A 13,588-nucleotide genomic window follows, 5' to 3' on the forward strand; every position below is an offset into this window, starting at 1 on the left:
GAAAAACACAGGATTGGTCACATTCCTCCCAATGGAGAGTGGTCAGTCTAATGCCTGGTCATGAGGCTCAGATCTGCTCAACACAAGAACGCTGCTTTCACAACACAAGATGGCAAATAATGGCGAAAAGAGGAGCTTTCTCAAACACCACCTGATCATAACCATTTATGTACTATAACAAGGGAATGGATGCTAACTGGATAAGTCCACTAACTGGACAAGGTTCTGGTCTCTGTTCTAATGCTGTTTTCTCATCACAAACAGACGTGGAGTTGTGTTTTGTTTCATTCACACATGTTTAATGCACAAACCCTGCACATTTAGGCTGAGTTCTTCTCTCGGTAATACAAGTGCTCCACTGTGTTTTTAAACTCCATACATCTTCATTAGAATCATTTGGATCATTTCAGTCCTGGAATTGCCAATCTCTATTCAACTAAAGATAAAAGGCGCTGTTAACTTGAAAACTACCACTTCATGACATCACAAGGTGGAACAAAGCATTTTGAGCTTTGGAGATGTAGACAGACTAATAATAAAGTGTTACTCAAACATGTGTGAATGAAACAAAACACAACTCCATCATAACAGTTCCATTCATATTCTATTGCAAAACGACAACATCAGCAAGCCTTAAGGGGCCAGATTTAACTGTAAGATGTAACTGTGAATTATACTGCCAATGTAATAAATGTAATCAATGTAAATGTAATCAAAGTAATTTAAAATCAATGTAAGTACTTTTTGACTTGTTAATTAACTATTTCTATATTTATGACTAATTCAAGTTACAAATATATCTTTTAATTCACCTTCTCGCAGGCCACATAAAATGACTCGATGGACCTCATTTGGCCCACAGGCCTTGAGTTTGGCACATGTAGTGTAAAACACTTGCCTTTATAATGCCTCACTTCTCACAGGTTCTTATCTCATATTATTAAAGTTACATGTGGAACTTTTCTGTTGAGGATCTACCACCTGCTTGTCTTGATGGAGATAATATTGCTTTGCCTATAATGTTCCACCGTATGGCATTAAACAAGCAGGCCATGGCACCAGGCCACATTACAGCTCAGATTTGTGGAGCGGTGTGTCCACTCATGATAAGTATGCGCGTATTTCTGAGCAGTAAAAACACTCATCACTGAATACATCTCAGACAAATGCCTTTAATGCTACACTGTGGGACATTACAGGGCAATGTAATAACATCTACATTGCAACAAGCAGGTCTGAAAACCCCCGCCAGAAAAGTGACATAGTGCCTTTTAACAGCCGCTCTCATTTGACACAGTTCTGGTGCAGCCTGAAACCCAAACATGACCCCATTCATCCCCCAAGCTCTGGGGGAAGTCTGCCAAGTTGACAACTAATATCGAGAATCCCGCTCCCCCAGAGCCCTGTTAAAACTCTGTTTGAACTGTGCTCCAGAAACGCAGATAAAACCAAGGCTGCACTTCAAGGTAAACTTTTGAGTACTGAAGTAGAAGTAATAGTAACTAAGTACTTACTCCTGCTGGGCGACAGTGGGCAGAGGCTCCAAGTCTGGATACTCGTAGTCCATCAGAGCATCTCGTTCCATGGCTGTCTTTTGTGTGGTTTGCGGTGGCGGGAGCCTGAGTTCCGGTGGTGTCTTTGTTCCTCGTATTTGGTCTACAGGCTGAGTTCCTCCTCTTTGCCCAGGTGCCCTGTCTGTCCCTCTGGAGCCTCCACCCTCTCAGGCCGGTTCAGAGCACAGCCTGAACACAGCCAGAGATGAGTGTGTGTGAAGTGAACTCAGATGTGTGTGTGTGGGGGGGGGGGGGGGGGGTGCGTGTGTGTGTGAAGTGAACCCAAGCAAAAAAATGTGGAACTCTCGCTCAATCTTCCAGCCACCTGTGGATTACTGGATTATGTGCACTTTGGGGGCTGAGAGCAGGAGCAGGCATAATAAGAGTTTTACACTTGTAAAACTCTTATTACTATAAATATGAGCTGATAATGCCATAGCAACAGGAAATTAACCTTGTCTCCTTTAAAGGGTCTCTGTTCTAATATTGTTTCCTTGTCACAAACAGACCTGGAGTTGTGTTTTGTTTCATTCACAGGTTTAACACACAAACCCTGCATATTTAGGCTGAGTTCTCTCAAACTGAAAACACTCTGTTCCACCTTGTGATGCCATGTGGTAATACAGGAAGTGCTCCACTGTATTTTTAAGAATATGGTCATCTCAATTCGCCAAATGCACTGTTCGAAGGTACCCTTCGATGCACCCATTGAAATACCGTTTGAAGTACTTGGCCGAAAATGGATAGTCCTCAGTGTGCATCTTGCCGAAATGGGACAGGCCTACACATGGACAATACTTCCACCGGTGTCTTTGCGCTTACGTTACGTACATTGCGTATGTTACGTACGTTATTTTTAATTATTTATTATTTAATACCCCTCCCCGAACCGCCACCTTAACGTGGTGGAGGGGTTTGAGCACCCGAATGATCCTGGGAGCTATGTTGTCGGGGGCTTCATGCCCCTGGTAGGGTCACCCATGGTAAACAGGTCCTGGGAGACGGGTCTGACTAAGAGCGGTTCAGAAGCCAAACATGAAGAAAAATCCAACAAGGCTAGTTACGTCGCCCGGACTGGCGTTACCGGGGGCCCCACCCTGGAGCCAGGCCCGGGGTGGGTGCTCAGTGGCGAGCGCCTGGTGGTCGGGCCTTACCCCACGGGGCCCGGCCGGGCCCAGCCCGAAGGAACGACGTGGGGCCGTCCTCCCGTGGACCCACCACCTGCGGGAGGAGCCATGAGGGGCGGGTGCAGAAAGATCCGGGTGGCAGTCGAAGGCGGGGACATCGACGACCGGATCTCCGGACATGGAATGTCACCTCGCTGGGGGGGAAGGAGCCTGAGCTTGTGCAGGAGGTTGAGCGCTACCGACTAGATATAGTCGGCCTCACCTCCACACACAGCTTGGGCTCTGGAGCCCAACTCCTTGAGAGGTGTTGGACTCTCCATTTCTCTGGCGTTGCCCGCGGGGAGCGGCGGCGAGCTGGTGTGGGCTTGCTCATTGCCCCACAGCTCAGCCGCCACATGTTGGAGTTCACCCCGGTGAACGAGAGGGTCGCATCCCTGCGCCTTCGGGTCGGTGACAGGTCTCTCATTGTTGTGTCGGCCTACGGGCCAAACAGCAGTGCGGAGTACCCGGCCTTCTTGGAGTCCCTGGGAGGGGTACTAGACAGTGCACCAATCGGGGACTCCGTTGTTCTCCTGGGGGACTTCAATGCCCATGTGGGTAATGACAGTGACAGTTGGAGGGATGTGATTGGGAGGAATGGCCTCCCCGCTCTGAACCCGAGTGGTGTTTTGTTATTGGACTTCTGTGGTAGTCAGAGTTTGTCCATAACGAACACCATGTTCGAGCACAAGGGTGTCCATCGGTGCACATGGCACTCTATGTCATCACATACTCTAGGTCAGAGGTCGATGATCAACTTTGTTGTCGTGTCATCTGACCTCCGGCCGCATGTCTTGGACACTCGGGTGAAGAGAGGGGCTGAGCTGTCAACTGATCACCACCTGGTGGTGAGTTGTATCCACTGGCGGAGGATGAAGCCGGACAGACCTGGCAGGCCCAAGCGCATCGTGAGGGTCTGCTGGGAACGGCTGGCGGAGCCCTCTGTCAGAGGGGTCTTTAACTCACACCTCCGAGAGAGCTCCCTGATCCTGGGGGAGGCTGGGGACATGGACTCTGAGTGGGCCATGTTCCCCACCTCTATTGTCGATGCGGCTGCTTTTAGTTTTGGTCGTAAGGTCAGCGGTGCTTGTCGCGGCGGCAATCCCCGAACCAGGTGGTGGACACTGGAAGTAAGGGATGCCGTCAGGCTGAAGAAGGAGTCCTATCGAGCCTTGTTGGCTCATGGGACTCCTGAGGCAGCTGATGAGTACCGGCGGGCCAAGCGTGCCGTGGCTCGGGCAGTCGCAGAGGCAAAAACTCGGGGTTGGGAGGAGTTCGGGGAGGCCATAGAGGAGGACTATCGGACAGCCTCAAAGAGATTCTAGCAAACCGTCTGACGCCTAAGGAGGGGAAAGCAGTGCTTCACCAACACTGTTTACAGTGCGGGTGGAGAGCTGCTGACCTCGACTGGGGATGTTGTCGGGCGGTGGAAGGAATACTTTGGGGTCTCCTCAATCCCATTGTCACGTCTTCCGAGGAGGAAGCAGAAACTGGGGACCTGGAGGCGGACACGTCCATCACCCTGGCTGAAGTCACCGAGGTGGTTGACAAGCTCCTCGGTGGCAAGGCTCCGGGGGTGGACGAGTACCTCAAGTCTCTGGATGTTGTTGGGCTGTCTTGGCTGACACGTCTCTGCAACATCGCGTGGCGGTCGGGGACAGTACCTGTGGAATGGCAGACCGGGGTGGTGGTCCCTCTGTATAAGAAGGGGGACCGGAGGGTGTGTTCCAATTACAGGGGAATCACACTCCTCAGCCTTCCTGGTAAGGTCTATTCCAGGGTACTGGAGAGGAGAATCCGACCGATAGTCGAACCTCAGATTCAAGAGGAGCAGTGTGGTTTTCGTCCTTGTCACGGAACACTGGACCAGCTCTATACTCTTCATCGGGTCCTTGAGGGGTCATGGGAGTTTGCCCAACCAGTCCACATGTGCTTTGTGGATCTGGAGAAGGCATTCGACCGTGTCCCTCGTGGTGTCCTTTGGGGGGTGCTCTGGGAGTATGGGGTCACGGGCTCTATTCTAAGGGCTGTCCGGTCCCTGTATGACCGGAGCAGGAGCTGTGTTCGCATTGCCGGCAGTAAGTCAGACCTGTTCCTGGTGCATGTTGGACTCCGCCAGGGCTGCCCTTTGTCACCGGTTCTGTTCATTATATTTATGGACAGAATTTCTAGGCGCAGCCAGGGGCTGGAGGGGGTCTGGTTTGGGAACCACAGGATTTCATCTCTGCTGTTTGCAGATGATGTTGTCCTGATGGCTTCTTCGAGCCAGGACCTGCAGCAGGCACTGGGGCGGTTTGCAGCCGAGTGTGAAGCGGCTGGGATGAGAATCAGCTCCTCCAAATCCGAGGCCATGGTTCTCGACCAGAAAAAGGTGGTGTGCCCTCTCTGGGTGGGTGGTGAGTCTCTGCCTCAAGTGAAGGAGATCAATAGAATAGAATAGAATAGAATAGAATGCATTTATTGTCACTATACATATCTACAACACCATACACATGCACAGCGAGATTAAAAAAACAACTCACCCTTCAATACAAACAGACATGGAACAATTAAAACGAGTATCTCGGAGTCTTGTTCACGAGTGAGGGACGGATGGATGGAGGACGTGAGATTGACAGGCAGATCGGTGCAGCGTCTGCAGTGATGCGGTCACTGTTTCGCACCGTTGTGGTAAAGAAGGAGCTGAGTCCAAAGACAAAGCTCTCAATTTACCGGTCAATCTACGTTCCTACCCTCACCTATGGTCATGAGCTCTGGGTAATGACCGAAAGGACAAGATCGCGGATACAAGCGGCTGAAATGGGTTTCCTCCGTAGGGTGGCCGGGCTCACCCTTCGGGATAGGGTGAGGAGCTCGGTCACACTGGAGGAGCTCGGAGTAGAGCCACTGCTCCTACACGTCGAGAGGAACCAGTTGAGGTGGCTTGGGCATCTGCTCAGGATGCCTCCTGGACGCCTCCCTAGGGAGGTGTTCTGGGCATGTCCCACCGGGAGGAGGCCTCGGGGAAGACCCAGGACACGCTGGAGGGACTATGTCTCTCGGCTGCCCTGGGAACGCCTTGGGGTCCCACTGGAGGAGCTGGAGGACGTGTCTGGAGTGAGGGAAGTCTGGGAGTCCCTGCTTAGACTGCTGTCCCCGCGACCCGGCCCCGGATAAGCGGAAGAAAAAGGATGGATGGATGGATTTATTATTTAATAGAAGTCGTCATCGCAGCCGTTTATTTCTGTTTAAATTGAATGAAGTAAGGAATTAATCTTTCTCTTTGAAAATCAATAGGCAAATATATTTGTCGAGGTGATTTTTTTCCCAATTGTAGCTAATTCATAACTTTAACAAAATATACCTTGTTAAAACGTAATAACAGAGACAGATGAAACCAATATAATTTTTACAATGATAGTCTATAAACCAGAGAACACTTATTAGTTGTACATAAAGTGAAATATTGCAGTTTAACGATTCGGTATTTGGGCCAGGTTTAATTTGATCTGTGGGTAAATCACTTTAATACCAGTAGAGGGCGCTGTTTACTTTCTATGCCGTGTGTCAGTTCATTTTATCTTATTATTATAAGGTATTTTCTAGCAGTGCAGCACAACATCATACTGGTATCTTGATTTACTAATGCAAAGGTAAATGACACATGCCCACCAGGGGGCGCACACCTATGGAATGCGTGGGAACTCATGAAGATCAGCGTGGGCATTATGAAGACGTCGTGCGGATTAGAAGAAGGACCCTCCTCACACCCACCTACCCACACACACACACACGCACACACACACATTGGGGGATTCTATAAAAGCTGTCAACATGCACATCTCAGGACTCTATCCTTTGCGCAGAGTCCGTTGCTTCATTGTTCACTTTACCTGTATGGAACTCATTAAACCCTTGTGACTCTATGTTTAAGTTTCTTGGTCCTCTTTGACGCTTACACCTGAAACGAACATTCTTAATAATGTAATCAGATTCTGATTCTGATTCTGATTCTCATCTGATTACATTATTCTTATAATTGCAATAATAATTTCTAATGATAATAATATGTTCTTCTTATTGTTTAGGAAAAACTGCACATTCCTTTACTTAATGTAAAGACCCTTTTAATCATCAAACGCACGGCCTGTACATATCTTTATTCAGATTTAACAGTTTCATGTCAAACTGTTTTAGGTGAGGTAAACCAGTACAAATATTTTAACGCACTCCTTTTTCTTCTCTTTTATACGCAGGCATGGTGCATAATGGGATCTAGCAGTGTGTGAAGTGTGCTCCGTGGAAACGTTGGAAAGGCAGGGCACATTTTGGCCAGCTCATTCATCAGGTGCATTGAAATGGGACAGGCCTTGTCATGCTGGAAGTTACGTAACTGCCCTTCTACTCCAAATGGTGCACGTAAGGGCATTTTGGTGAACTGAGACAAGGCCAGAGTTAAGATCCCAGTCTGTACTGTGTTTTAGTGCTGTCTTACCCCTTCTGTGTCGGAGCCTGGAGCTGGGTGGAGATTTTGGCTCCTCCCATACACACGTGCAAGCCATCAACAATCAGGCTGCCCCTGGGGAGGATAAAGGGACCGAGGACCTAACACTCAGTGCCAGATCACCCACGTATCCTCTGTGGTACTGCTCTGCTTGGCTCAGTCTTGTTTTTGCATTTATGACTTCAATACAGTTGGCTATCTTTTACTCTTCACGAGATCCCGCTCCCTGAAACTACGCAGCAACTCTGCCTCCGACCCAGTTCTGCACGATCGATACGAACATCTCACCCTCCAACCCAGTTCATCTCGACCGGTACGGATTTCCTAGCCTCTGACCTCACTACCCACAACCCACTCGAAGACTATGGCATATGACACCGCTCTCAAATGTCTGCTCTGTTAACTTCATTTGCATTCCCTTGTCTGTAAATAAAATTTGTTTTCTACTTTTCACCCGAGTCTGAATCTTTGGTCCCCCAGTTAGTCGTTACAACAGAATACAATCATTTGGATCATTTCACACCTAAAATTACCAGTCTCTACTAAATTACCAGTCTCTACTAAAGTAAAGGTAAAACGAGCTGTTGAAAACTACCACTGACATTACAAGGTGGAACAGAGCAAACAACGAAGTTAAATCTGTCAACTGGACAAAAGTGAAGACGTTTCGCTACTCATCCAAGCCGCTTCTTCAGTTCTGGTAATTGTTTGCTATGGATCAGACCTGGACGACTGAGGGTCTACACAGACAAGGTGGAACAGAGCATTTTGAGCTTTGGTGATGTAGACAGACTAATAATAAAGTATTACTCAAACATGTGTGAATGAAACAAAACACAACTCCAGGTCTATTTTTGAGAAGGGAAGAGCATTAGAATGTGGCTTAAAGCTTTTATCAGATGTGTATTTAGCCTGTTGATTTCTGCAGATGTAACTGCCGCTCACAGACGTCTTTATCTTATCAGTTCATATAAAGGGACTTCCCCATTGTTCCTTTCTGCTGTGGTTTTGTGCAAGCCTTAATATATCAATGAATTAATACATAAAATGTGATCACGTGACTTCAAAGAATTCTACCTCACTGACACTCTGCAGATGATGTTCTCAACATTCCCTGAGGGTTATGACGGTGTCTGAAGCTCTGTGGCTCTGTGGAGTTTTGTTTTAACATAATCTGACCAGAATGATCTGATTTATCTGAACTCCAACAGGTGAACTGATTTGTGCTGTTAAACAAGTCCCTCTCAAATAACATCACAAGCGCTGGTCACAAGCAAGCTAGCATTAGCATTAGCCAACAGTTTTAAGTCACACTCACCTTTTTGTGTAAAATCACACTCCTAAACGGGACCATGAACTCTAGGACTGATCACAGGCTCCTGAACGTGCGATCTTTAAATCATTATTGGATTTTTTTCTTGGATTTTCAGATGATCTTAAAACTTTCCTAATGTTTGCTAATGTATGCATTGTGTCACCATGGTAACAGAAGAATATTCCACCATAGAGACACATGCAGAACTCCCCAGATCAGAATTCTTTGGAGGGGTTTAAGTTTGAACTGTCCAGCTACAGATTTGTTGAGCTGGTTTGTTGGTTAATTCTAATCTTCTCAGGCAGAAATGAGAGTTTTTCACAATAGCTTCATAAAGTGGAGCCATTATTCAACCAAAAGAATGTGCTGTAAACAGAAAGGAGTTTAAGCCTTGAGTTAATACGTAAAGTCTGTGGAGCCAATTTCAAATATTTTTGGATCAAATAATGTGAATCTCCCATAGAGTTTTACAGGCCCTACAGCCTTTATATATGTATTATGAATTCATCAAATTTTAGACATACAGACACACTATGGATACTTTGCAGTGGCATCACACTGGGGGTGTTCTACATGTGTCTCTATGGTGGAACATTAGCAAACACTGAGAAAAAAGTTTTAAGATCGTCTGAAAACTCAAGAAAAAAATCTAAACATTATTTAAAGATCACATGTTCAGGAGCCAGACTTCCCTCACCCCGGACACGTCCTCCAGCTCCTCCGGTGGGACCCCAAGGCGTTCCCAGGCCAGCCGAGAGACATAGTCCCTCCAGCGTGTCCTGGGTCTTCCCCGGGGCCTCCTCCCGGTGGGACATGCCCAGAACACCTCCCTAGGGAGGCGTCCAGGAGGCATCCTGAGCAGATGCCCGAGCAGATGCCCGGAAGTCTGGGAGTCCCTGCTTAGACTGCTGCCCCTGCTCCGGATAAGCGGAAGAAAATGGATGGATGGATGGATGTTCAGGAGCCTGTGATCAGTTCAAGCTCATGGTTCTGGTTTATGGTTTAGGAGTTTGATTTTACACAAATAAAGTGAGAGTGACTAACTGAAAACCTGTCACTTAGCTAATGCTAATGCTAGCTCACGCATGAAATAATGGCTTACACTTGTAATGCGCTTTTTCAAAGCCTCTCAAAGCACTACACTATAGTCATTATTCATTTATTTCCACACTTGGTGATGGTAAGCTACTATTGTAGCCACAGCTGCCCTGGGGCAGACTGACGGACTGCGCCATCGGCCCCTCCGACCACCACCTAACATTTGCGCACACACCACTTTCATACTAGGCAATGTGGGTGAAGTGTCTTGCCTAAGGACACAACAACAGAACTTGGTCTGAGCCGGACTCCGATCCTCACCAACACTCTAACCACTGAGCCACTGTCGCCCCAAGCATGACTGTAATGTTATTTGAGAGGGACTTGTTTAACAGCACAAATCAGCTCACCTGTTGTAATTCAGATAAGTCAGCTTTTTTTGGTCAGGAGGGAGGTGGACCGGCTGGTGTCCTGGTGCAGCAGCAATAACCTGGAGCTCAATGCCCAGAAGACAGTGGAGATGATTGTGGACTTCAGGAAAGTCACAGCCCCCCTGCCTCCCCTCACCCTGACGAACTCCCCCATCACCACTGTGGACTCTTTCCGCTTCCTGGGCACCTGCATCACCCAGGATCTCAAGTGGGAGCCGACCATCAGCTCCCTCATCAAGAAAGCCCAGCACAGGATGTTCCACCTACGGCAGCTGAGGAAACTCAAGCTGCCAGTCCAGATGATGGTGCAGTTTTACACTTCCATCATTGAGTCCATCCTCACCTCCTCCATCACTGTGTGGTTCGCTGGGGCCACTGCCAGGGACAGACAGAGACTGCAGCGCATTGTGCGCTCTGCTGAGAAGGTGATTGGCTGCAGCCTTCCATCTATACAGGACCTGCACGTCTCCAGGACTCGGGGGCGAGCAGGCCATATAGCAGCTGACACTTCTCACCCTGGACATGGACTATTTGAGCCACTTCCCTCTGGCAGGAGGCTACGGTCCATTGGGACCAGAACCTCTCGCCATAAGAACAGTTTCTTCCCCTCTGCTGTTTGTCTCATGAACACTTTATAATATCTGCACTAAACTGGACACTTTATAACACCGGTCACTTTAATAAGCCACTTTGCACTGTTGTTTTGATGCTGCTGTTGTACATATTTTCTCCCTTTAAGTATTTCATTTGATTTTTTTAAGCATATCTTTTTAACTTTGTGCATGCCCTTATTTGTATTTGTATTTATTCAGTGTGTTTATGTTGCACTTTTTCACCGAATCAAGTTCCTAGTTTGTGAACTGTGTTCACAGACTATGGCAATAAAAGTCTTCTGATTCTGATTCTGATTCTGAGAGGGACTTGTTTAACAGCACAAATCAGCTCACCTGTTGTAATTCAGATAAGTCAGCTTTTTTTGGTCAAATTGTGTTAAAATAAAACTCAGATTAAAGTCTGACAGAGGTCCAGACAGAGCAGTGCCTACAGTTAGTATCAGACTCCTCGGGAATGATGATGACATCAGCTGCAGAGTATCAGTACATATACATACATCTTTGAGATGTCTCATTATGGTGATATATTATGATTGGTTCCATATTAGTAGAGGAGTCACAGATCATCTTTGTTTGTTTATTTGTTTGTTTTTAAATCCACCTCATCCAGAGTCTCTCTTGTAAACTCTCTCACAAATTGTCTTGTGTGCAGTTATCCTGATTCCCATAGGGCCGAGTGGTCACAGTGGTGTGGATCTGGTTTCACGCCTTTGAAGACGAGGTGACGAATGACAACAAAAAGACTGTGACATCCGGCCATGCCCCCTTTGCTTGAAAGATGCACTGTGTAACTTTTCTGGTCAGGGATACACGTACAGCTTGTCTCCATGGAAACAATATTTCTAGCATTTATTTCCTTGTGTGTTTTTTGGTTCTCAAAATAACCTTGAACAATGCACATACTTACTGCGTGGGTTTGTTTCTCCACAGATCTGACCTGTACCTTGGCCTGGTATATATCTCTATGGAGACAGGTTACAGGTCAGTAAGAAGGCATATTTTCTCAGTAAATGTTTGATCAGTGAAAAACAGCTACAACAAATGTTATATAAATATGTTTAATGTTGTATTTTAGAACATTTCCAAAAAGTTCCGCTGTGTGACTTTTGGCAAGGCAAGGCAAGTTTATTTGTATAGCACAATTCGTACACAAGGTAATTCAAAGTGCTTTACAGAATAAGAAAGACATTAAAATCACACAAATCAAAACATAAATAATCACCCAATCTGCAACTCTCTCACCCACTCCTTTGCACCCTTTAAAAACTCTCTCGCACTTTTTAAACACTGTCTTGCTCAGTTTAAGAACTTTCCCATTACTTTACAAAAAACTTTCCTGTCACTTCTCAAATACTTTCCTGTCACTTTACTATGTCTAATAAAAGTCCATCAGTCCATGTTTCTTTTGTCATCATAAAATTACCATTAAAGGAGAAGAGTGCAGAATAAAAACCTTTTTGCTAAAATACAACCCAACGTTAAAGGTCCATATGACTCTATTCTCTGATCTCTGTTCTAATTTTGTTTCCTCATCGCAGACAGACCCGGAGTTGTATTTTGTTTCAGTCACACATGTTTAACACACAAACCCTGCATATTTAGGCTGAGTTCTTGTCTCAAACTGAAAACACACTGTTCCACCTTGTGAGGTCATGTGGTAATACAAGAAGTGCTCCACTGCGTTTTTAAACTCCATACACCTTCACTAGAATCATTTGGACTTGGATTCAGCCCTAGAACTGCTAATCTCTTCTAAACTTAAAGTAAAAGCAGCTGTTAACTTGAAAACTACCACTTCATGACATCACAAGGTGGAACAGAGCATTTTCAGCTTTGGAGATGTAGACAGACTAATAATAAAGTGTTACTCAAACATGTGTGAATGAAACAAAACATACCTCCAAGCCTGTTTTTGAGTAGGTAACAGCATTAGAACATTGATTAAATCTCACAGGAGTCAGTTTTGTGTAATACAGGACCTTTAAACAAATATTTGTACTTAAATACAATGAATCAGGTCTTACCTTGTGAGCTGTGTCAGAGTGGTGTGGTTTCAGAGCCAGAACCTGCTCATTCTCAAGTTTGCTGTGGACACAGGGCCAAGTTGTCTCTAGGGACTTTGACCTCTCTATCTGACGCTAGCGAAACGTAATAAAACTGCTGCAACATGAAAACCCAGTGGATCCTGACGTTGCGTAAGTCCGACCTCAAGGTGAAGGAGCAGAGCCGACCCACACTGACCTCTGTACAACCTGTCAATATGTTTTTGTTATATCTTTGTTTAAGTTGACCACAACTTAAACTGTATAAAGTGGACTAAGTGTGATGTCACCCACAGCGTTTGGCTCCAGTCAAATGAAGCTCATCAAGGCTAGCAGTTATAGGGGTCAATCTGGAACAAAGTTCCATATTTGGAATTCCGACTGCGAGTATCATAGCAACCAAAGAGCCAATCTGGAGCAAGGCTGTTGAAGGTAACGCTCCTTCCCGCACACACCGCTGTTTTAGCAGAGCAACGCTGTTAATCAATCCCGTAGCTAATACTAGCGGGGATTTATTTCACTGTTGTGTCTGTAAATCAAGATATGAACATTAATAACAGACAAATCAGGTGCCCTCTTTCCCCAAGGTCACTCCTGCTAGCGTTAGGAATGGGTTTGATTGACAGCGGTGCGGGCGGGAAGGAGCGTTACTTTGCACAGCCTCGCTCCAGATTGGCTCTTTGGTTGCTATGACACTTGCGGTTGGAATTTCAAATATGAAAGTCCATATAAGTGTCATAGTTCTACCTGTTTGCTTGTTTTCTTTCCTCAGTCCGGCTCCGGTTTTCAGCTTGTTCCGGCCCTTCTTTTGTTACCTCCCTGGTTTCCCAGCAGCTGCCTCTCATTGTGCTAATCAGCTCAGGGTAGCCTATATATACTGCTTCTGTTCAGTTAGTTCTTGCTAGATTATTGACTAGACAAGAGCAACTTTCAGGCTCCTCTGATA

General features: G+C 46.3%; 1 protein-coding gene across 1 annotated transcript in view; it reads right to left on the reverse strand.

Annotated features, from left to right (window-relative positions):
• The window catches only part of stra6 (signaling receptor and transporter of retinol STRA6), a 49,633-nt gene extending 36,935 nt beyond the window's left edge, over positions 1-12,698 (reverse strand). Inside the window, exons 1-3 of the mRNA XM_033968782.2 lie at positions 12,625-12,698; positions 11,508-11,562; positions 1,515-1,742 (exon numbers count right to left, since the gene is read on the reverse strand). Coding sequence (XP_033824673.1) covers positions 1,515-1,585 — 71 coding nt within the window. The 5' untranslated portion in view covers positions 1,586-1,742; positions 11,508-11,562; positions 12,625-12,698. The remainder of the gene's footprint in view (positions 1-1,514; positions 1,743-11,507; positions 11,563-12,624) is intronic.
• Between the last annotated feature and the right edge of the window lie 890 nt (positions 12,699-13,588).

The sequence above is a fragment of the Periophthalmus magnuspinnatus genome, chromosome 6 (assembly GCF_009829125.3).
Source record: "Periophthalmus magnuspinnatus isolate fPerMag1 chromosome 6, fPerMag1.2.pri, whole genome shotgun sequence".
Lineage (NCBI taxonomy): Eukaryota > Metazoa > Chordata > Actinopteri > Gobiiformes > Gobiidae > Periophthalmus > Periophthalmus magnuspinnatus.